The sequence below is a fragment of the Stegodyphus dumicola genome, chromosome X2 (genome assembly GCF_044657685.1).
Source record: "Stegodyphus dumicola isolate Sdum_Otavi_A_Nest chromosome X2, ASM4465768v1".
Classification (NCBI taxonomy): domain Eukaryota; kingdom Metazoa; phylum Arthropoda; class Arachnida; order Araneae; family Eresidae; genus Stegodyphus; species Stegodyphus dumicola.
This window is the reverse complement of record NC_140781.1, coordinates 20448897-20474086: the sequence shown is the minus strand read 5'-3', so window position 1 is coordinate 20474086 and position 25190 is coordinate 20448897. Positions and strand designations below refer to the sequence as shown.

Genomic DNA, 25190 nt, shown 5'->3' with positions numbered 1-25190 from the left:
AATCATCTATTATATTATAAACGTCACCAACGAATTCATACCGCAACCATTACAAATACTTAGTGTCAGATATTTAAATTATTTCCATGCACGTTTACTTCAACTAAAACGTATACCAAATTCCTACAAACATAAAATTCACAAAATAACTATCATTTAATTAAAATATAATTAAATTCAAAAACACTACTTAAAATATAAATGAGCACATACATTAAATTAATAAAAACTACCTTACAATCCTAATTACTTTAAACTAAATCATTGCTAATAACAATTTTCCCAATAATACCAAATTCCTTTACTTCCACCTTACATTTAGAACAATGCATAAAAATAATATCCTCAAATAATTAAAAATACTAACTTACCTAATCTTCTTCAGAATCTTGATTATGTGTCCGATAAACTTTTCTTCTTTCTGTTTCAGGATCTTTAAAATCATACTTATATTTCACAGCAAGGTACGAGGTAAAATAAATAACTTAATAAAACATCTTTATTTCTATCTCGCACAACCTTAAAGAAACATTTATTACTACCCTTTTCAATACCACTAAATACCCATTTCGAATTCACTTCAGTTACGGCCATGGGATCCAAAAATTCACGAACACTGTTTCACACAACACAGAATAAAGCCAAACACAAAATTTCCAGATTTTTTCCCGATTTCCCCCCTTTTCCGATTAAAGAACCGTAATTCGTCCATTAATATCACATGACATATCCCATGATCTCTCATTTCCCTCACACAAAGTAATGCGTAATCGGAACTGAGTACTGCTCACATTATTACCAAAGTCCCAGGTAGTAACCTTCATCGCCTCCAAAGTGTCGCCAAACTACCAATTACCATATTGTAAAGATCAACCAAAATGCCTTAACAAGGATACTTTTATGTTACTTCACAATTTAATATTTTTTATTTTGCAGCTAGATATGCACTACCTTTCTTATTCCGCGCATTATAATCTTTTCCTGGATGAACACTTACTTTAATAATTAGATAGCTATATTCTGATCCAAATAATGCAAAATACTGTATAAGGTATTTTCTCCCTCCTTCCAGCGTTCCTTCGTGGTGTAATGACAGCACACTCGGCGCGTATTCCAGAAATCCAGGTTCGAATCTCACCGAGGACACTGCCCATTTTTCACATTTCCTGTTTAAAATAACCTTATGTCTCTACATCTGTGTTTATGTCTAGCTTTATGTCTTGGAGGAGGGACAGCTAAAAACATTTTCTTCAGAATAATAGTTCATTCAATATAATACTCATTTCACGCTATAAAATTTAAACTAATACTTCACATTTTAATATACATATATATCTTGCATTAAAACATAAACCCTAAAATATGGTATTCTAGGGCAGAACACAGATTTCGTTAATAGAAGTAAAGACGAACGAAATCTAAAAGTTACGAGTTTGCAGTTTTGGGATTAATGGAAGAAAAGAGTGACATCATTACCAAATTCTTATAATCATGGGGAAAGCATTTAGCATGCAAGAATAAATGCAATTTAAATTAGCAAGCAATCATAAATGCAGAGGAAAGCATTTAGCATGCAAGAAAAACAAAAGAACGAGAGCGAGGACAAATAGAAAAAAGTTTTTAGACGCATGGGGGGTAAATTCGGACGCATGAGAATACCAAATTCAGTGAATGTCACTATGAGCAACAATGGAAGAAAAATATCTGTTTCGAATTCAGAATTGTCAGACAGTACTAAATTCATAACCAAGTGGACTTCAGTTAAATCCTCTTTATTGCCATCTAAGAAGTCAAACATATAATCGGCAGATTAGACCCAAAATTGAAATTTTGCATTTTACAAGGTCGTATAAGTGCCAGAGAGGACCAACTCTTTAATTTGGTGATAGTGTTTATTTTAGAATAGAAACCAAAATGTGTTTTATTTACCAATTTCGTTGCCTCTGTTGAGTTCGACATTGTGAATTTTTGATAAAAGGCGACCCTATTCTTTTAGAACTGAATGTGCGATATTCTTCCTCTTTAAGAAGGATCATGAGTTATCTTCGGCACTGTTGGAGTTATATTTCACTAAGTTTTCTTATTTGCTTTAATTGCTTCTTCTTCCAAGTTGTAATAAAAAAGTAAATTGTTCTTCTACCACTTCCTGTCTATTCAAGATATCGAACGCGAGCTGGATGAGACATAATAACATTTTTTCTTGTGCCCCCTAGCTTGCGCAAAAAAACTGGAAGATTTGTATAACTCGACCTCGAATTTATTTAATATTCTTGTCTTTCTAGCTGGGAAAAACAAGGCTTATCAACTTAATTCTGCAACATTATTATCACCACTATCACTAAGATCAAAATAATTATGATTGTAACTGTTATTTTTATTAGTAGTATTATCATTATTATTATTGTTGTTTTTGTAAAATAACGTTAAAATAATATAAATAAATGAGCTAGAAAACCAACCATTTCTAGAAATGAACTGTTTTTTCATTAACTCATTGTTTGGAATCAAGTTCATATTTTAAAGCTTGAACAGGTGATCTAATTATCCTGTCTGCAAAATACTATAAAATGTATAGTCTTTGGCTAGATAATTTTCCGATATCTACATACTGATGCATTTTGTCAATCAAAATTTACTTTATATTACAAGAATTCCCTGAAATAAAAAAAAAACTAACAAAGACAGCAGCCAAACATGCCCAGTGAGTATCTGTCATTCCGAGAAACTTAATTAACTGCTCGTTTTCTCGTCTTTATAGTTCTAGTTTAATAATTCAAAAATTATAATTAAAGTAAAATTAAAACTGAACGATGTTTTAATTGCATGTATTCTGTGTTTCCTGAGTTAGGTACTTATTATTTAAATTAAAATACAAAGTTTAAGAAGAAACTTATAAGTTTTTTTAAGCGAAGTGTGTTCCTCTTAAACATTAAGCACACGATGTAAATAAGAGCAGATACGCGAACTGCACTGTAAGAAGATTCTGCGGTCAATGGTGATGCGTAAATAAATATATAATGATTCCAAAACTTTGATTTTCGAGATACAGCAAACCAAAAGAAAAAAAAGTGACAGATTGACTCTTAAGTCTAAGGGATCAGCATCCAAAGACCAACTTTCTGAAAATGATAGCGATGATTTTGAATTAAAATAATTGTTTTATGATGCAAAGAAGATTTTTGAAAAAGAAAGATTCGAAAGATTTCTCAACGCTGATGTGCTGTAGGAACAAAAGGTAGTCCATTATAAGAAGTCCCAGTTTTTTCCCAGAGCCATTGCTATTACTTTTTATGTGAAACATTCTGGACAGCTAAGACAATTACTCAGAGGCCCTTTCCATGTCCTCCTAGTACTACAACGTCTCCTGATGGCCAGTATATCGCATTACTGTCCACGTCCAATCGCCAAGTGACTGTCTGAGTAACGGCTAGCATAACAACAAAAAAGTCAATATCTACTAGTGAGGTGAATAATTTCTTGTTAAATCTGGAATTTCAAAACATGTGTTATAACGAATTTACTACTTCGTATTTAACGCTGGAGAGTGCAAAATTGTTGTCGAAATTACAACATGAAAAATGTGTCATTTTCATTTTTATGTGAAAACAAGCCTGACTATGGGTTACCAAAGAAAACTAGTGTTATCCGAAGAAACATCCTTTAGCTAGTTCGGATGGAAGAATTTTTAGTGTGTTATTATTGAAATTTTCCTAGAACTTCCTTGCGGTGCATTACTTTATAATCCCGAATACAAGAAATTTTTAGGATTTCTCAATGAATAAATTGCATGCTTTTGGACTCCGTATATTACTTAGCACTTCAATTTGAATTAAAACGTGTTTCAGAATTTAATAATTTTAAAATCCTCTGTTTTGACTACCTGCCGAGAAAAAAAATTAGTTTTCCTTGAATGATGCTCTTTCCCGTTTGATGTTTTAAGCAGCTGCACAGAAAAAATAAAATCTTTAAATAAAATACATAAAGTTCCTTAAATGATAATAAATTAAATTTAAAAATTAAAATATAAAAATGATAAATAATAAATAAAATTCCTTAAATGATTCTTTTTTCTTCGGTACAATGACTTAACACTAAAAAATTTTTTTAAAAAAATGAAATGATGAGACATGTTGAGAAAGCTACACTATTCTGTAAATTAAGGGAGCGAAAGAAAAGTAGAATAATATCATCTAATATGCAATTTTATAATTATACTGGCTATTAATATTTAAAAAAATATATTAAAGAGCTAGATAAAATTACTATCAAAAGAATTAAAACAGCAAAAGTAAGGAAGCATTTCATGTATTAATACATTCAAAAATAATTCTTTTCTCCCCCTTTCTAAAATGTTGAAATTCTGAAGCTTTCTTTGACGCATGTTTTAAATATATCATTATATTGATTGTGTACAGTTTCCTCAAAAAAAAAAACTAGTTAAACTGAAATAATATTTTTGAAGTTATATTTACTCTTTTAATTTATTGTAATATCGTTACAACAATCATTAAACTGAAGTTATAATTTCGAGAATACAACTATGTCACATATCCAAAGTTTCCAACTTTTTTTATGATTTTGAATTAAAGTGGAGATAACTGAGAAAGAAAAAGAAATATTTTTAGTATTGACACACTGCACGCTTACCCTATCTCCCACTCCAACTCCCTCCCAACTGCCATTCACTCCGCTGTACTGCGAAGTCCAAGTCTGTTTTGCGAATTGTTTATTCGCGAACTGCTGCGCACGTTTCTATGGCAAAAACATGTTGAATGGCACGCAATCGATTTAGAAGTTCCAAAGAGAAGTTAGACAATCGGGAGCATTTAGTCAGAACTCGTCCCACATATCCCTTCGTATAATACGCGCTAGAAAATGCGTCGCATTAGAAACAAAAAAAAGAGACCGTCACCAAAACGACTGAACACCTGCATTTGCGTAAGACGCAAAACTGTAATTTATGTATAAGAAGAATTAGAATGCATCTTCATTTGACAGGTAGGATAAATACATATGCATTAATTAGCTTATAGAGATTTTTAATTAGATATTTTTGATAAATTTGCAACTCTTAAAATAATAACATAATATTTCGAGTCTTATGATTGATGACAGTTACACGAAATGTAAGAGTGAAATATTTTTTTTCTCTAAAAATGAGAAATTATTTAATTCGGAACAGTTTAAATAGTTTACCAGATCTTTAATTTTCTCCGACTTTCATGATCCCGAACTTCCTAAGAACTTACGAACTTGGTAATTGTAACCCCAGAGGGATAAATAAAGTTTAATGTGTATTAAATTACTCTCTACAAAACCGTATTTGAAAGATTTTGTCATACGAGTGTTTTCTAAATTTTATGTCCCAAAGCAAACACAGCTCTATATTTTAGCCCAATGGCCACTGCTGGGACGTAAATATAATTTTAAATTTTAAATTTTCCTATAAAGAATGCCTTTTCCCGAAGATTCGTTTCACGTAATCAATTTAATGACAGTAAGAAAAATAATTAAAATAAATTTAAATATTAGATACTAGAATTCAGGAATACATATTGTAGAACTCTTTGTGGCAGCAGTACTTTATTTATTTCAGTAAATGATGAATTTTAAAAGTAAACAATTAAACAGCATCTAAATTATGGCAAAAAACATTTTTTTAAGTAGTGATTTCTTCGCAAAATTAAAACTATTTCCCTTTCTAGCTGATGAAATAAAGATCTATGTTGTGACATTTTATTGCTTCTGTATGTTTTTCTTAAAATTTTTCGCTTGTCTTCTCTCAAAAAACATCCAAAAAATTATGTTTCTGATAATTTTGTTTATAATGTAATATATACTGATATAAGTGTAATGTGTTTATTTGTCAATTCATCGTAATACGCTTTTTTATTGACGAAATTTGTCAAAACACCTTTCTTGGGTGGAATAAAACGGCAAACAAGCTGCTGATATAAATGTAATAGTAAAAAATGTCGTTTTTTTTTTAACTTTATGTAAACAGATACTCGAAGCATTTGCTTCCGAATACTTCCAGTTTCTTAAAAGTAAATTCTTCCGAGCGACACTTTGCAGTGCAATTAAAAAAAAGAGTACAAGTTAATGCAGACAATTTGGATTTCTGAAAAGATTGCCTGTACTTTAGTTATGGAATTATTACATCTTTCTATGAACATGTTCTTAAAGCAGAATCTGCCAAGTGAGACTTTGCAGAGCAATTAAAAAGGAGTGTACGTTAATGTAATCAATTTTGATTTCAGAAACGATTGACAGTAATTTAGTGACCAAATCAATTCATCTACCTAAGCAGCAGTTTCCTGCAAACTTGTTATCCAACTTTCAAGGGAGTTGTTCCTGTCTTAGACATGGAACGAAAGGCAGAAAATGAATGAAAAGTGAAGGAATGAGTGTGCTTTCACCTATGAAAAACTGAAAGACCAAAATGATAGATAATTATTATGTTTATGTTAGGATGCTCATAATTCCTTGCTAGTTGAAACACGCGTGCCGGATTTTCTGATTTTTGAACCCAACTACTTGCTAAAAAAGTGAATTGTTCATTTATAAAATTTCTTTCAACATAGACAAAACTGTTTAACTACATTTCCAATCCTTTTATATGCATAACTGTGCCTTAGAAATATGAGTTACTATACTACAAACATTCTACTTACAGAAGCAACAATACTTTAATTTTTTAAACTAAAAGTGGAACTTCCGAAATGGGTTGTACTCCAAGTCAAACTACAAAATGCATAGTTGTGGAACAAACTCAAAGAGCCTCATCTGAAACAAAACCCGGAACCTTTCTCCTAAATGATTCTCCCTTAAATGACTTAGGAGTAGAAAAATCCTTTTTGGAACAAGAAGACACCGAATATGAAGGAGATAGCTTTTTACAGGTAAGATGTATATTTATTCGATAAAACTTAGCTAATGTTAAGCAGCTTGAAAGTAAATATTTCCAAACTTTCTTTTCTGTTTTTCATAATAAAAATTATTTTTTATTTTTATATAAAATACTAAATGACAGGTAACGGGAGATTCCTATAATCTATCTGATCATGTGCAGTGAATTATCTTTTATGCATAATTTTAATTTTATATTTTTGCACTCGTGAGAGATAATACTTTTAACTTTTTTACTTTCCATGTGTAATAATTTATGTTAGGGCTAGATAATTTACAGGTAACATGATATAAACATAAAAATAAATTGCATACAATCATCACGTTGTAGAAATTCCATATTACTAAAATGCAGTATGAAATATTTTTCATAATTTAGAGACTACAACAATGCATAATAATAAGCACATTACTTGTATCCAATCTGAATTTTAGTAATCGATGAAGTTGATATGTTATTCGGCTTCAATTTGAATGAAAGGAAATGAATACGCTTCTAGAAACAAATGCTTGGTTGCTTCACAAAAGCAAATTCTTTCGGATAATCTAATTAACTCAAAGGAAAACTAAATCTTAAAATATATCTTAAAAACTTTAAATCTCTAATTATCAACAAAATAATGTGTTTATCTGTCAATACATCGTAACACGTTTTTTAATGATGAAATTTGTCGAAACATCTTTTATTGGAATAAAACGGCAAGAAGGCTGATAAAATAAATAGTAGTCTTCTCTTCGGTCCTTGGAATTTGTACATGTTATATGCGCATAATTTGCTATCATCTGGAATCAGTCCGAAAAAAGCTATTTCCGTGCTCAAATAATTAATTTTATTAAAAAAGATATCCTCTTTAATGCAACAAGATTAAGGAAATAAAATAATGTGGTAATTATTTCTTTGCAGATATTACGCAAAGCACATCGTTCTTATATGTGTTATATCTTCGGGTCTTTATCATACGTTTGGTCTCACTACCTTAGTAAACATGTAGCACTATAAGAAAGTCAGAAGCATAAAATGTTTTCCTACATCAGAAAATTTCATTCTTAAAATGTTCTTGATATTTTGAAAATGAAAATTTTATTCTTTAAATATTCTCATATTTAGTTACGAGACACTTTTTGACTTATTAACTATTAATCTAGCTATTAAACATAATTATCTAATAAACAAGTAGATAATAAATGTTCGCGCGAGGAAAACGTGAGGTAACAAAAAGGAAATGTAATTTTTCTAATATAAATGCATATAAAACAATCAAAGAAATATATAAATTAACAATTTTGTATTTTTTCCAAATTTCCTTTTATTTACAGGCTCAAATTTCAAAACTGGAGATTAAAATTTTCGATCTAGGACACTTTGAATGAGCTTCAAATTTTTCAGATAAAAAAGTATTAAAAAATGAGAACATTCATAAAATGACGACACAGTGATTTAAAAGAACCAACTTTACAAACATCATGCTTTCCTCGGAACTCTAAGCCGGACCCTTCTTTACGGCAGTCAGGCTCACTAACCACTGTCGCGTTTGGGAGGCATTTAAATTGTAAAATTAATTATCTAAATCAGCGATTATCTAAATCAGCCGGTGGTACGCATACGACTGGTGGTACGCAAGAGAAAAATAGCTGGTACGCAAAAGAAACAATATATTTTCAACTATTAAATTCAAAAATTAAATAACCTACAATATAAATACATATAATAATAAAACATACCATAAAAGGAATAAAAAACTCGAGCTAAAAGTCAAAGAATTGGATAATACTATTTTAAACGTTTTACCCCTTTTAGAAAGTTTTCTAACCGAAAATAAAAAAAGAATTAGCATCCAACATTAAAAATCATTATTTTTCATTGATAAATAATTTCAGCATGTATTTTTCCGAGAATTATGATAAAGAAAATCGGATTAGAAATCCATTTTGTTCAAATGTACCTGAAATTTTCTCTCGTAAAGAAAAAGAACAATTGAGAGAAATTTCCCGTTATTGAACTCTAACTGAAGATTTCAAAATAACACACTTGTTAACTTTTGGTTGAACCGAAAAAAAGAAATTAAATGCATTTTAAATAAAGCTATTAAATTTGTATTGCCTTTTTTCACAACCTATTTGTGTTAACGATTTTCTTCAATGTTATATTTGCAAAAGAAATACAGAACAAAATTAAAAGTGAATTCTAATTTACGGTTGAATGTAAGCCAGTCATAAAGAAATCGATCTCCTCTCTTAAATAGGCCCAAATTTCGCACCAGATTTGTAGAATTAAAGTATTATAACTTAAATTTTGATAATTAAAATGGTAACCAGGTTTTAATCTAAATTTTTTTGTGTGTGCGTATTTAATACAAATAACCAATAGGTTGTGAAATGGTAAAATAATTAATGTAATATTTTTTTAATATTTCTATTGAGAAATTGAAAAATAATAGTAAATGTACTGGTGGTACTAAAGTTTTTTTTTAATTTTGTTTAGATGGTACGCTTTAGTCGAAAGGTTGAGAACTGCTAATCTAAATAATATACTTTGAAAAGGTCTAATGAATAAAAATTCATAGCATATAAAACAATACTGAACTTATACTTAATTGAAGGAAATTTATATGTGCCGGCTAGCATTCTGAAATAAAATGTTTTTTGTATTCTTCAAAGCTTTTCCTAATGTGGTGCAAAAGGGCGTCAGAAATCGGTGCAGATGGTGAAAAAGATGTGTAGTGTAAGATAAGATATGGACATTCCTCACTTCGCGAGACTTAACCGCATTATGAGTTAATTTGCCCCTTAGAATCAGGCATAGAACCAGGCACAGAGGTTCAACCTCCTCCCTCGCACCTATATGTACGGTAAGAAAGTTTCAGAACTACTTCTAAGCTAACTCATACATGTGCCTCGTCATTATACTTCTTGAGACATCAGTCACTCTCTTGCCCTGACAAGCAGACACATAAGTTTGCGCTTAAAGGAACTTTGGAAGCGTTCGAGGCTTATTAGTCTTTCACTATTTATGTTACGATGCACAGATGCAAATATTTTACAACTCAGCTGTTAAGAAAGCTTCTAAGTGCCAATTACTAAACTTTATGTCTGAAGAAGTTAATAAAATACGCCCTGCGTTAACTATATTTTTGTAATCGTAAAAATATCTTAAACCCGTCCTGCAATACTGTCTCAAATATTTTAAAAAGAATAAAGCTAAAGAATGCTTAATATATAGGGTGGCGAAGAAGTAAAGCAAAGTTGGTTTATAGTTTTTTTTTTTTTTTTTTCTTTTTTTTTTTTTTTTTTTTTTTTTTTTGTAGAGTTTTCTTGTAAGTTGTTTTTCATTTATTTTTTTATTTTTCGGAACTGTGAAGTATGATTGGGAGATACACCTTGGAGAGGTTTTGAGTCCTAAACAGCTCATGAAACTTATAGAAGTTTATTTTCAAAATCAAAGATCTATCATCTTCATTCAAAGAGCATACCATCGGCATTTCAATGTGTGCAACTATCTTCATAAGACTACTATTCTCTGTTTGATAGCATGCATTCGGCAACATTATTCAGCCTGCGATCACCCCAGAACGGGATTGTCATTAATTCTATCCTTTAGTCGAATGTTTTCTTGAGTTCAAACCGAACGTCGTGTACCCGTTCTTGAGCGATCGCAGAATCGTAGTCTAATGAGGACAAGCGGCGACGGTTATCCTCTTTGAGTGAGGGTAATCATCTTTCATGGATCTTTGATTTTCAAAATAAAGTATTATCAGTTTCATGCGCAGTCTAAGTCTCAATCTCTCCATGGTGTATGTCCCAAAGTATTTCATAATCCTGAAAAAGAAAAAGATTAAATAAACAAATTACAAAAAGCAATTATGACGCATTGCACCCCATGTGTGACTTCTGCGCCACCTTGTATTTACGGCATAAATAATACTTTTTTAATTTTGCATTTCTAATTGCGGAATAAGTTACTATTTGTTTCTACATTTTCCATTTATGGATATAACTATCCTTTTTAAGCTCTCGGCAAATATTTAAAATTAAAAGGATTATATAATATTTGTTGATATGACAAAACATCACAGTACTGTTTCAAAATTAAAACAGCTTAATACAGACGGCACTTAGTTGTCCCTTTTCCGTTTCGTAGGCAAGTAATAATTAGGTGACGTTTCTTGTAAACTATAAAGATAGGTTTCTCAAAGCTGACACTGGCGCTTAAAAGTATTTAATCCTCTTTTTTAAGTAAATCATTGGAATAAAATCCTTCATTTTTAGTTTATTCAACTATCTTCATTAATATTGTTTAACTGTATTGAAAATTTTGCATTGAATGAATCTTTTTTAATCTTTCACTGCGTCAGTTATTTAATGGAAATAAAAAGTAATTTAGAAATATCTCATAAATTTATTTTTTGTTACAAATTGCACACTATAGATAGACTAATAAGAATTCATTTTATAAGGCTTGACCTATTTCATAGTGAAAACTGAACATTAGATGAAAGAAACTTGCTTTCATAGTGGACAATCCGAGAATCAATAGCAGCTTCAACACAATCTGTTAAATTTATTTCATAATGGATTTGGTTGTCATGGAGGAGAAGAAAAATTGCGGAAGTTCTGGATATGATATAAAAACTGACAAATATTAAGTAAATTAATGTCAAGATACATATATGTCACTGTTATGACTGTGGAAGAATATCTATGTGTAAGATGTAATTTTTTTTTTCACTTTATTAAATACTTTCCTTAATCTTTTTACCGTGGAAATTGTCAAGAAAAGGTTTGCGATATTTATTTTCATGCAATATGCATGATTAAATATTGCATGATGTTATTTTAATAAGTTCTCATAAGCATTTCTTAGAACGTTAATTCATTGATCATCAAGGGAATAAAAATTTTTGCAAAACGTTAAAGAAATAAAACTGTGCTTTATAATCCATTTAAAAACTTTAACGAAACATTTGAATAAATTTATGCGTAAATAGTCTAACTCATATTTAACAATCTTTCTCGACTGAGAGAAATGTTTTCATTTAACTGACCAAAGTTAAAACAAACATTTCGATTTAGCGAGCGTTTTACTCGGTTTGACGTTATCTAGGGAATTTTTAAACTTTTCCATTCTTAATTATTTTTACAGAGGCCTTCCAAAAAATTAGCCAGTTTATCAGTCAACTTTAAAGTCTATACTAGCCTTTTTCCCAAATAACTTAGATTTATCAAAGAACGTTTGGCAAGCTAACGCAGACGCAGTGTAAAATTAGTCCGACAGCCATAGGCTTACTCAATCTATTTCCAATACTGCAGTGAAACAGGCGCACAAGTTGCAAAAGAAATCCACTCACGGGCAATCAACCCTTCTTAAATATTATTATAGTATATTAATCTTAAATATTATTATAGTATATTAATCTTAAATATTGTTATGGTGTAATGCAGGGTGTAATGCAATAGGCCTCCAAGGGGTGCACCCTAGTTAATACTAAATCTGCTACGGCTTTGCCACCTTCCAAGCACAGTTCCTTCTTTTTTGGGAACATCTGTCGTCATTCAATGGGACTGGAAATTCAATGGACAGTTCTAAACAGGGTGTAATGCAATAGGCCTCCAAGGGGTGCACCCTAGTTAATACTAAATCTGCTACGGCTTTGCCACCCTCCTTGTGTCTTTGGATATTTTGCTGAGAATTTTTGCAAGATCTGTAAAGTTTTGAGTCTGCTTCAGGGGAATGCTGGTGGCCTCTCACATGAAAAATGGACTCAACTCCTAACTGTTCTAGATAAGGAGGATGTTGATGTTTTTTCCATTGTTGAAGCTAATCTGACTTATCCTTAAAATTCCACAATTTCCCTGGATACTCCTTACATATATTACCTAAATCAAATCGCAGTGACAAGTCGCAGTGGCACAAAGTTAGTTTGTCCTGAAGTTTGCAAAAACGATGTCCATTTTACAGTTTGTATGTGTTACAGCCCACCTGGTAACACAAAATTAAATTTTGACACTCTCTCTTTCTCCAGATAAAAGTGCTAATGGATGATTTCAATGCTCATAGCACTACATGGAACTATGCTGACTACAATAGTGCAGGTAGAGTGATAGAAGATCTTCTCAACTCCTTTAAATCTTCTATACCACCCACCTCCATTATAAAGGCACATCTACAAATCCTGACCTAACTATGGTTGCGGAGGATCTAGCACCTAACGCCGTAAGAAATGTAATTTCCGGCTCTGGACACAGAGCGATCATTACAACAATCCGGGAAAATATTCCTGCAAAAAGAAATACCAAATATAGTACACCCCAACGCAGATGGAGCTTTAAAAAAGTCAACTGGAATGCATTTACTGCAGATCTAGAACAAGGTTTTGAAGATGATAATATATTCCAGATTGGGAGCATTGATACTTGAGTAGATTGGGAGCATTGTTTAAGAGGTTATGTGGGACAATCCACAAAGTTGCTAAAAAGTGGATTCCCAGAGGAAAACCATAGATTTTAATAAAAATGCAAACTTGTCATCGTTATCTAAATTACAATAGCAGTCTATGTATTTAAATTTCCCCCAAAATACTAACTAGTTCTTTACATTGACGTCAATTGTCAGCAAATTAAGTTTTGATTAACGTAGAATTGTATTCTACGAAACAGTCGTATCAGTATCATTAAAACTGCTGGCCCACTTATTCAATAGGTTAGCTAACTCAGTTTCTATTATGCTCCATTTATTTATATAAGCTTCTTATTTATCAAATTCTTTATTAATTATATCCTCACTTTCCACAAATTTAAAAAGCTCTTCTCTTTTCGCGTGTTCAACTCTAGCATTGATTTCTCCCTTTTTTCAATTAACTTTATCTTTGTATTTTTTTTAACTCGTAGTTAAATTACTCTCATCTTTTTCAAAATCGTTTAAAGCTCTGCTAAAACAATCTTCTGTACTGAGAGCCTTTAGCTTTTAAAGAATCCATAGTAAAAATACAATACAATTCAATATAATTAAATTGAGAACAATGTTTACTTACGGTTATCCAGTCCCATTGAATGACGACAGATGTTCCCAAAAAAGAAGGAAATAATATAGTGGATTCTAATCGCAAATATTTCCCTGCCCGGAACTGAGGCTTGTGTCAAACTCTAAAAAGAAGATTCCAAATCTTTCATTTAAATTCAAATTTATTAGTATTTACATCTGAAACCAAACGAAAGTCGCAACTCAAAAAAACAAATTCATTTAATACAGATAACATTGCCACACAAAAGAAACTAATCATTAAAAGTCTCTAAAATTACTTCTTGTTTAAGCATGACGTAATACTTAATGGAGCTCGTAATAAATTTTCTTTTCAGATAGCTAGATAGAAGTATATGTAATAACTTGGACACAGACTCGTTGTAATATCTTGAAAGAAGCTTCGTAGTACAGAAGATTGATGCATAAAGGAGGAGGGATTCGCAGACGTGACTGAATTCAGTTATTTCCTGTATATTTATGTGAGACACATTTTTACTTAAGGCGACACAAATCAAATCAGCGTTACAGCACCTTGTTCGTAAAACATTTTACACGTTGGTACCGATAGACGTAGAGAATATTTTAAGACAACAGGCAGCGACGAATCGTAAGAGAGAAGCGAATGCAAAACCTGACGCATTCAGAAGGAAAAGAACAAAAGGTTTCGGTTTCAACTTAAATATTTAATCTGATTGGCTAAAAGATGCCTGCATTGCAGCATTATATAATATGGGATAAAAGGGATTAATTTTTAATGACGAAGTTTGGATTTCTGTCTTATAAATAGTTACTACTTTCAGGACTGAAAGCAGAAGTACCCAAATTAAAATGAAGATTAAAGGGGCCTATTGCAAAATTAACGTTAGTAACATGCTTTCATAATTTTATCTTAAATATGTATATTATTAACAATAAAAATATGCACAACAAGTACTGCAGTTAAAAAGCTTTTAAAAACAAACAGTAATACCTACAAATAATAGTAAATAGTTTGAATATAATATGTAACTATCAAAGAGACATGCATTGCTGTCCATTAAAATTGCAACACCATGAAGGAAAGCAAATACAAAAAAGATATTTATTGCGCGTAAACAGTATAACATGAAGACAACATGAATAAATTTGTAAGCATTTTGGAGGTTCACAGAGGTGCGAAATTAGTAGAAACAGCTGCCACCCCTGGCAGTTAAAACGGTCCTTAGCAGATTAGGCATGGAGTCAAACTGGGCTTGGATGACAGAAATGGGCAACTCCTTCCATGCTGCTTCACGTCTATACTACATTTTTGCAACCGTATTAGCTGGAGAGGTGTGGCGAGACAGTCTGTCAGTAGGTAGCACATGAGAAAATGTTTTCAATGAGTGAGAGATCTAGAGACCATACACGCCAGAGCAGCAATCGAATACCTGCTTATCGAAGTAGGTCAGAACACTACGTGCAATATGTGGTCTTGGATTATCTTGTTTGAACATGGCGTTTGAGGGCCTCGAAGATAGGGCACAACCACTAGATGTCAGAAATGTACCTACCTGCGTTCAAATTACAGTTGATCCGAACTAGAGATGTGCGTGTCGTGTACCCAGTGGTTGCCCAAACCATCACACCAGGTGCAGGGCCACTGTGCCGACATGGCATGCAAGCAGGTGACGTGCGGTCTCCTCGGACACTCCGGGCACGTATAAGGCCATCCGAATACTGCACGTTTGACAAGGCGACATTGCGCCACTCCTGTACCCAGCTTTGTCGTTTGGCGCACCAGTGTCACCGTTTCTCTCTATGCTGCATTTACAAGGGAAGTCGAAGTAATCGTCACCCTGCTGATAGTAAACGCTGCTCCAAACGTCAACGCACTTTACGAGCTGATACTGGGCGTGCTGCAAACATGCCCATTTCCTGACTAATGGTTTATGATGTGGTCGTACGGTTTTGTGGGGCTGACCTCACAATATGACTGTCCTCTCTGACGTTAGTCATGGTAGGGCGTTTAGTTCCTCCATACCATTCAGTATGACCCTCAGCAATCTATTGATTCGATATTCGCGAGACATTGGTTGGATGTCGATCAGTGCGGCCGGCGATATTACGGAACCATAATCTGCACTTTGGATAGGCAACGATCCCGCCTCTATAAAATTTTTTAACTTGCTGGTAAGCATTTCCTCTTCTTTTTAGAGGCATAACATGATATTTTGACCAAATTCCAATCTTACAAAGTACTTTCCGTATGAGAAATCCACTACACAACGTTTCTTTTATGGAGTGCTTCAGATTTCGTTTCTCTCTCCTTTGTCGTTTAAATGCGCTGAAATATTAATCATTTGCATATCCCAACTTCTTCCTTTCATGTGATTTTGACGTTCATCAGATTATTCCTTCCTCGTGTTTCAATTTTAATGGCAAGTAGTGTAAAAGCCGATGTGCATTGTGTAATGAAAGCTAAATGCCCAGCCTGGTATGGGACAGGTTTGCGAGACAAAGAAAATGCCGCACCATGAAAGAAAACTCGAAACAGACCAGGCTATACTCAAAGATAGCCAAACTGGCTCAAAACAAATATTTTATAATTTTCACATACAGCATAAATTATTATACGTGAAATAATTTAACATGCATTAACTCTGAGGACTGTTGAAAGCATTATTTCTTGTAATAGATTACGCTAAAATTAACATTGGCTCCTGCGAAGTAGAATTAATTACAGAAAAAGATTCCAGACCTATTCTCTTAAAGAAGGAGGTAGGCTTTCTAGAATCTAGGCACGAATGGCTTGGCTTACACTACACATAGGAAAAGTTTAGGAAATCACGCAGTTATGAAAACAACCCAGGATAACAGCAATTTCTACAGCTTTAGCCACTCGGCTAGTGATAAGCTATTCCCAGAGCTGACAAAAAGAAATGAAAGGACTTGAAGCAATCATTCTGTTCAGCTTGCTAGTTAGCGATAGAGGTGGACGAAATCATCCGTTAATGGGATCAAATCAAAACCGTGCACTCACTGAATAGGATCCGTCCCTTTTTGCGACACATCCTCACTACCAGTAACCTTGATTAGAGAACATTAGAGTAAATTCGGCTTTTTTATTGTAATAAATCATAAGACAAACGCATAAGATAAACAAAACAACCATTTATTCAAATTTTTATACCATATATATAAAAGGAATGTTTTTCTGATTTTTTCCGTTTTGTTTTATAAAAAATAACACATAAATCTAATTAAATTAAATAATACAAAAAATTAAACATTTTTCATTTTTAATGACTTTGATACGTTTGACATTTCGAATTACATATCTTCATAAACTTGATTTCCTGTATCAGATTCAACATCAAGTCGGTTTCTATGTCTGGATTTCAATGCACCTTAACGTGAGAAACCTGCTCGTGGAAATACATTGTCGCAAAAGGAACTAAAATGCGAATAGCTCGCTTTGATAGGTTTCGATATTCATCCGTCAAACTTATCCATAATTGGCTTAATACCATCTCCTTAAATTTTAGTTTTAGGACGCAATCAGTTGTCAAATCAATTTACCTAAGTTTCATAATTTTTTTCTGAACTCTTAGTGATCGCTTAAGGAACATAAGAGTTGCACGGCACATAGCTTGGGAAACGCTGCACTATAAGACCGCACTGGCTTTGCTATAGCTTTGAATTTTTAAGATCTAAGAGTTTGATTTGAGACAACTATAAAAATTAGTCCTAAATAAAATTTTTACGTAAGTAATTGGGATATTACATTTAAATCTTCACTTAATATCTGCCTCTAAAGTGTCTTAAGTTTGATTTAATAACACAATGCTAACTGCTTGAATTCTTAATGTTTGGTATTTTTACTTAAGAACTGGCACTAATCTGATTATATTTAATTAAATAAATATTATGCATAAAACAATTACATAGTGATTTGAATTAAATTTCATTGGTTTCAACTTAATGGTTTCGCATAATTAATTTATTAAACTTTTTTTCTTCATGCCAGATGCAAAGCCATATAGTTAATAGATTTCTAAACATTTTATCACGCTAAGTAACTTTCATAAGTTACTTTATGGTATTGAAATGTTCGTTAATATAGCTAAATATCCTTATGTTGATTTATTGAACACTTTTTTAATATAAAGACGTGTCTAAAACCATGCAAGAAATACTGCATGAATGCTTCTGATATAAGCAAAACGATATACAGTATGCCCATCACTGAACCAACTATTCTATATTTACTGTAAGTTGATAATCACTTGATATGATGCAGTTTATATGATTTTCTTTTCCATCGTTTATCTGGCTGAATCTCCTTACAGTATCAATCTAATATTAATTACTGCTGTCTTCCTATGCTAAAATTTAATTCTCTTCAAAGCTACTCAATCCGCTAATCTTCGAGAGGAAATTTAAAAATAATATTTTTCTGTTCTATGCAGAAACCAAGATTCATTTTTAGCATTACATGCTGCTAGTTCTTGATTTTTAGCCAAGCAAATGATATGTAAATATAAGAAAAATGTCTTTAGTTTCTTATACTTAATGATTTATCATTTGATTCCCAGGACTCATTGAAAAGTTCTCAGTCATCTAACCTTAGTTGGGATTCTGGAGTCTATGAACTCGAAGATTCAAGCATCATAACTGAATATTCTGACCCGGAAAAGGTTCGAGAAGTAGACAATCAATTTAAACATCAAGATGATTTAGGTAAGAAAATATTAAGTTTCTTTTAAAGTTTAATTAATTTTTAAACTCCGTTTTTATTATTTTCTACTTGTGATGTTGCGTGGCCCCAACTTGTCCGCAACAGTAGTAGTGACTGCTATGAACTGGAAATTACACAAACTCGTAAGAAGGGTTTAATCCCTTTAGATTTCACTTTAGAAATTACAGTTGCGTTCACTTGACGCTAACAAACTACGCCGACCCGGCGGTGTAACAAAAATAGCAAACTAAAAATGAATGACAGGATGAATAAATAATGAGGTCACTACCTACGAGGTTAAGTTAACGTGACTAACTTAACCGCGTTCTAAGATACAGCTGAGATTCAGCAAACTTTCTGATTAAGAAGTTGAAAGATTCAAGTGTCGAAATAGGCACACAGGCCGAAACGCGCGGTTCTTAAACTTCTACCTAGCAACCTTCACGCTCGTGATTCAAGAAGCACACTTACAAATCTCGTTTCCCTTCTATTTAACTCAAATTACTTCTGCTAAAATTTGAAAACTCTGCGCGTTCTACTACGATTTACATACTCTGGCATTGAGTATGTAAAGGGAATATGTCTAGGGAAAAGTAAAGGCTTGACAGGAAAGATAACTTAAAATAAATGTTAGTTAAAATAAATATAAACCCTACAATCTGCTTGAAACATTCTATTTTAGCTAGCATTAAAGGTATATAGCCCATGCGAAATAGTTTACCCTCAAGGTGCAAATTAATCATACATTATTCTTGAAACAAAATTTGAACATATTACTTATAATAACTCTCCTGAGAATTAAAATCAAAAAGAGCATAATCAACATAAAAGGTGTTTATCACAGCCAACGATTACAGAAACCGTCAATAATTATAGATCAGGTCTCTACGTTAAGAACCTTTAATGGGGAAGGTTATGAAAACTTAAGTTAAAGAATTTTATTAAAAGAAAAATACTTAACTCAGTACCATTCATTTCAGTTTCGTGAAGGTAAAGTGTCGGAGGTTATAACTCACAGTTTTAAAAAACAACTTTTTTTTAAATTGAATAAATAATATTTTTGGACGCTATCTAACGCATACCAAGAGAAGGTTAAGAGAAAGAAACACTTTAAAAGAAACTACGCATTTTCTCAGAATCGAACACTTCGAAGTACCAGAACGATACGCTAGATGGAACATTCTAACAGCACATGGAGAAAACGCTTTAAATTATGTCCTCTAACTACATCAGTTTATTTTGGGTGCAGGACACAGAGCTCAGAATGAGATCAGTTGTGTGAAGGACCTGAAGAAAATGTGTCCTCTCCCGAAGTCAAACGGGGATCTTCAGCATACGGGACTGATATACTAATGGAACCGCAACAAAAGCAAAGGGAAGTATTAAATTCTTTACAAATTTGTATACAGGTATAATATTGTTGCGTGCGTACGGATTCGTAATATAGTGAATGCACAAGTCCGATAATAGGTTAATGAAATTATTCTTGTCAAAAGAAATTTATCAGAACTCTGGAATTTTCCTCAGAGATATTCGTACAAGTGTTCACAATATCACACAATAATAATCAGTAGTTATACTTCAAACTATTAAAAACGTTAAATAGAACGCAATGCACTGCGCAGTTAAAAAAAAGCTAATCCGATCTCACGCTGAATTCTAAGCAATAACTACATCAGCTAACTAAGCGGCTGCAACAACAATTACTACTCTCCGGCTTTAAATAGTTTTCAACCGGCCGCGCGCAATAGTTCTAGCATTTTCTGCTTCTCGAGATTTCTGGAAACCAGTAATAGCATGGAATACGGTTACACTAACATAGTGGTCAATTATGTTTATTCAAATTCAATACAAACTAAAGAGATACCCATTTATTTAAATGTTAAATGCACGTGCTCCTATTTTTTGTATTTTTACTTTTCCGGCATAGCTTGCTCTTAAAATTTGTCTTGTTCTGCATTTCACGGAGAAAAACAATAGTTTTAATTATAAATCTACTAAAATTATCTTTCTAAATACAAAATTCGTAACAATATTATAGGAAATATAAACCCTGAATATTACAAAAAATTTTTATTTTTACCAAATGGTGTCTAATTCTCACAAGGCAAGAGATATTCTGATAACTTTCAGCTCTTAAATATACATAAAATTATATTGTAATATGGATAAACCCAATTTAAAGGTTCCTACCCCATTCTTTGCAAAAGCAATACGTTTTTCTTGGTTGACTTTCTTCGGTTAATGCATTGCTGCGTCTTTCGGCTAATACTATTTCAACTACGCACGTCACCTTCACAGCTGATATGGATCTAGAACTTAGTAACATAGGCACATTAAATTCTTTTACATACACATCTCTTAGTAAAATCTTATTGCATTTGCTTCTTCAGAATTTGCTACTTCGAAACTTTCTTTTTCTCTATATTTAACTCGATGGTCTTCAAGAATTATCAGATTCTTTTTCCAGTTCTTCATAGCACTTGCATACTAGTATTGCGTTTAAACAACTCAACGGCACGTCTCTTTTATGGTACTGTGAGTTTTATTTGCTCATTGTTGTGCAAATTACTAATTTCTTTCGCTTTTACTGCACCAGGAAATTTATTTTCACATTTTTGTGTAAACCGCACTGCCTTGTCTTTCAAAATATTTCTTTTTTTTTTTTATTTTTAGTGCTTCTAATCTCTCCCCCACAACACACAACATCTTAAAAATGCCATCTTTAAGTTGCAGTGACTTGAAATATACCAAGTATATACTCCGGATGTTAATTCTCAGATTACTCCGTAATTTAACATCCTGAATATATTCTCTGGAGTGGCTGGTGGATTATCACTGTGTTGAGTGGCTGGCAGCACGTAGTGTATCTGTCACCTTATAATGATTGGGTACGTTTGTGAGGTTGCGTGATACTTACTGCATTATTGAACTCAAAACATATTTATTACAATTAAGAGAAGCTCTTTACAAATATATATATAATTCATGGATAGCATAGACAGTTATTGAAATGAATCACAGTTCTTGTAGTGTGAGGAGCCTGCTAACGAGGGTCTCTCTATTTGAGAGTTGTGAAGCATTCTGGGTCTCTCTAGTCGAGAGTTCAAGAGCATTCTAGATCTCTCTAGTCATGAGTTCAGAAGCCTTCTGACGTGTTGTTCCGATAAAAAAGATCTTCAAACTGAATTACGCACGCCTCCTTAATTTTTCAGTAGTATTTTACATCTTCTGATTCGCCATATCTGGAATGATATCAGAGGAAAAACACAATCATTGGTTCGTCAGCCCTCTTGAAATCGAGAGGTTTTGACGAGAGGTTTGAAAATTTCCTGACACTCGTCGTGAAGCTATGTCTCTTGCAGTGTCATTTAATTATTGCGTCTGCAATTTCAGAACATGTCATGTGGGCATATGGTAAAAGCTTGGAAACAGTGACTTGCGGGGACGGCCCACACGATTTTCTCATCTGTATGTGATCCGCCGCTTTTCTTCAAGGGATACACGAAGATTGTTTTGAAGATTTTAATTCTCAGGGGTCCTGAGTACATCTTCATTTAACCTCCTAACACCTTTCATACAGAATTCTACTGAGGATCGTGATGTTTGTTCTCAGCTCTTCTGACGGGTTTTGGTTTTTAGAGTTTGCAGAAATGAGAATATGCAGGCTTTTTAATATTTTTAATTATTTATTGAACTGCATATGTAGAAACAATATTGGTATACACGTTATACTTTGGACAAAAAACGTTGGTGTCCCTATTGTTTCTTAAATTAATTTAATTGAGCTTTTTCAGATATTGTAATTTTTAATAGGCAGTCGAGTTTTAAGATATTTATTAGAAAAGATATTTTTAATGAATTACCTGTTCCTAGAATATTTATACATAAATAGCATTTATTTTAGCACAACAAATTATTTATATAATTATTTTTAAAACATAAATTTTTATAAGTATGGGCTAATTATTAACAACTTAAAATTTGAGAAAGAGTGAAGATTAACAAACCATTAGCCCACTTAAAATGTGTCAGGCAGTACAGATCTAGAATTATGTTTTGAAATCTCTAAAAAAGAAAAAAATCATTACATACATATGTTACAGTAAAACACCGAAATCTGGAGAATGTCGACTTTCACCGGTGAATGTCAACATTCATATAGTCTCTTGGTGTATGTCCGAAATATTTTCCAAATACTCTTATTTCTGACTTACACCGGTCAATGTCGACATTCACCATGTACTAATGGTGAATGTTAAACATATAACAATATTATATTTTCTTCTCCGTAATTCAGTCGCGAATAAACGCACTTGAGACTTGAAATAAGAACTTAAGAATGTGAGAGCCTAAAACACACAATACATTCAAAATGAGAAAAGAAAATAATAGAAATTAAAAACTTACTTAATTATATAGTACGTTCTAAATGAGAAAATAAAATAACAGTAATAAAAAACTTACTAAATTATGTGATTCAAATCTTATTTATTGCAACAACTTAAACTATGGCATTTTATGACCTCTCTTTTCGACTTTCACCAGAGCATATCTGTGATTGTCGACATACACCGGTGAGGGTCCGAATATACAAGAATGTAGTGAAATATTCAGTCTTTCACCGACGTATTTGGTGAATGTTGATATTCTCCGGTGAAAGTCGATATTCTCCAATTTCGGTCTTTCACGGTAACATATATATGCAAAATATAAAATAAGAAATAAAATTATTAAACCAATTGGAACCAACTGGCAATAGGCCTTTAAATTCATAGATTTTAATTAAACATCCCCGCTTCAAGGATACGCTTTGCAACATTTCGCGTCACTCTGCAGCATGTTACTCAACTCCTTCACTGCAATTTTCTCTTGCACTGCGAAATATTTAGCTCAGTCGCTGCTCAAGAATAAAACAAAGACTTTCTGGCTTATACCACCGCAGTTAGTACGCATCACCTTTTCTCGCCTGCTGTTGCTTGAATAAACCATGTCTCTGCCTTCGTCTTCTTTCCCTATGTTAAAAAACATGTGAACTCTTTATTTAAAACTTTTGAGGAGCAGATTGCTCACATTATGCCGTGCTATTCAATATGATGTTTGAATAGCGTAACTGTCAAAAAATAAAGCTATATTTAGATTATCCAAAGAGATTTTATGTTTGTTCTAAGAGTTTAACACATCTATTACGCAGTCTGCATATGCATTCTCGGTATATGTGCGCTTCGAAATACATCCAACTTTGTATAAATCCTGTCTGGAAGTGAAAATGTTTGTTTACTATACGGCATTTACTCGGAATACGACTTGAGTTCGATGAGCCTCGACCGACACTACACTTGTTCACCTCTTTCAAGATAACGCTACGACTGCACATTCAATAACTGAATATAACTCTGATGTTGCGAGAAACATTTTGTGTGTGCGTATGTTTGCACAAATGTTTTGTAAATTCATAAACAATGAATTTTAGAAAAGTTAATGAGAGAATATTATTAGAACCACTATGGAGGGGGAAAAAAGAGATTGTTGAAAAGTATGAAGATAGCATGCGTATCCGGGACTTAGCTACTGCATACCGCAAGCGGAGTATGATATCTACGCTTATGAGAAACAAGGACGGTAACGTTACGAAGGGAATGAAATGGAATGCCAAATAAAGATCAGAGACATCAGAACAAGTTGAAAAATTGCTTTTTATAGCAAAAGGCATTCATGTACAATCTCGTGTGCAGTGCTTCATTCATAAACAGTATGTATTTCACCCACTGCATTTGTATTTTAGTCTTAAGCAGTGTTATAATAATAACAACATGAATTTTTTATAAGAAAACCAGCTCAATTAATTTCTATCAGTCCATCACTTTAATTATTCATATAAATATTATTTTCCCTAAATTCACTTATCAAGTCACCTCGTCCTGATGGTATAGTTCCACAAATTAACTCTTGTCCTAAAGCCTTAAAACTGCATACATAATTACCATCTGTTTTTAGTAAAAAACAGTAATTTCAGTAGTTGTCCCTCCAAGCAACGAATGCTGTAGCTTTTCTTTTCCTGTGCTCTGAAATTTTTATACTCTTACTTATTTTTATACTCTAATTTTTATACTCTTAGTTAAATTAATTTCATCTTTCTCAAAATCCTTCAAAGCTCTACTAAACAATCTTCTATAATTATAAGGTCTCCTTTCTGCATGCCTTCATGGTGTAACGGAAGCATACTCAGCGCGTATTTGATAGGTCGAGGTTCCAGGCTCGCGAGGGTATTGCATATTTTTTTTTAGTTTCCTGACATCGAAAAATATCTAAAATATTCTACAGTGGCACATAAAATGAAGCAAAAGGTGATGGATGACGATTCTTCACCACCAAGATTGGGCGACTGGTGCTCCTAATCCCCAGTTGCTCTTTAAAAGGGGGAGTATATAAGGCATTTTCTCTCTCCTTCTAGATTACCTTCGTGGTGTAACAGTAGCACACTTGACGCTTATTCGAGAGGTCCAGGTGTAAATTCCGCCGAAGGCACTACTCATTTTTCGTGTCTCCTAAAAAAAATCCTAA

The 25190-nt window shown here is 32.7% G+C and overlaps 1 protein-coding gene across 2 annotated transcripts in view; it reads left to right on the top strand.

Annotated features, from left to right (window-relative positions):
- Nucleotides 1-4820: 4820 nt before the first annotated feature.
- The window catches only part of LOC118195886 (uncharacterized), a 59957-nt gene continuing 39587 nt past the window's right edge, over nt 4821-25190 (top strand). The window contains exons 1-3 of one of the 2 annotated variants that reach the window (XM_085809947.1): nt 4821-4998; nt 6677-6902; nt 18484-18628. In XM_085809947.1, coding sequence (XP_085666073.1) covers nt 6723-6902; nt 18484-18628 — 325 coding nt within the window. In that variant the 5' untranslated portion in view covers nt 4821-4998; nt 6677-6722. The remainder of the gene's footprint in view (nt 4999-6676; nt 6903-18483; nt 18629-25190) is intronic. The other variant, XM_035367226.2, reaches the window with a different exon arrangement.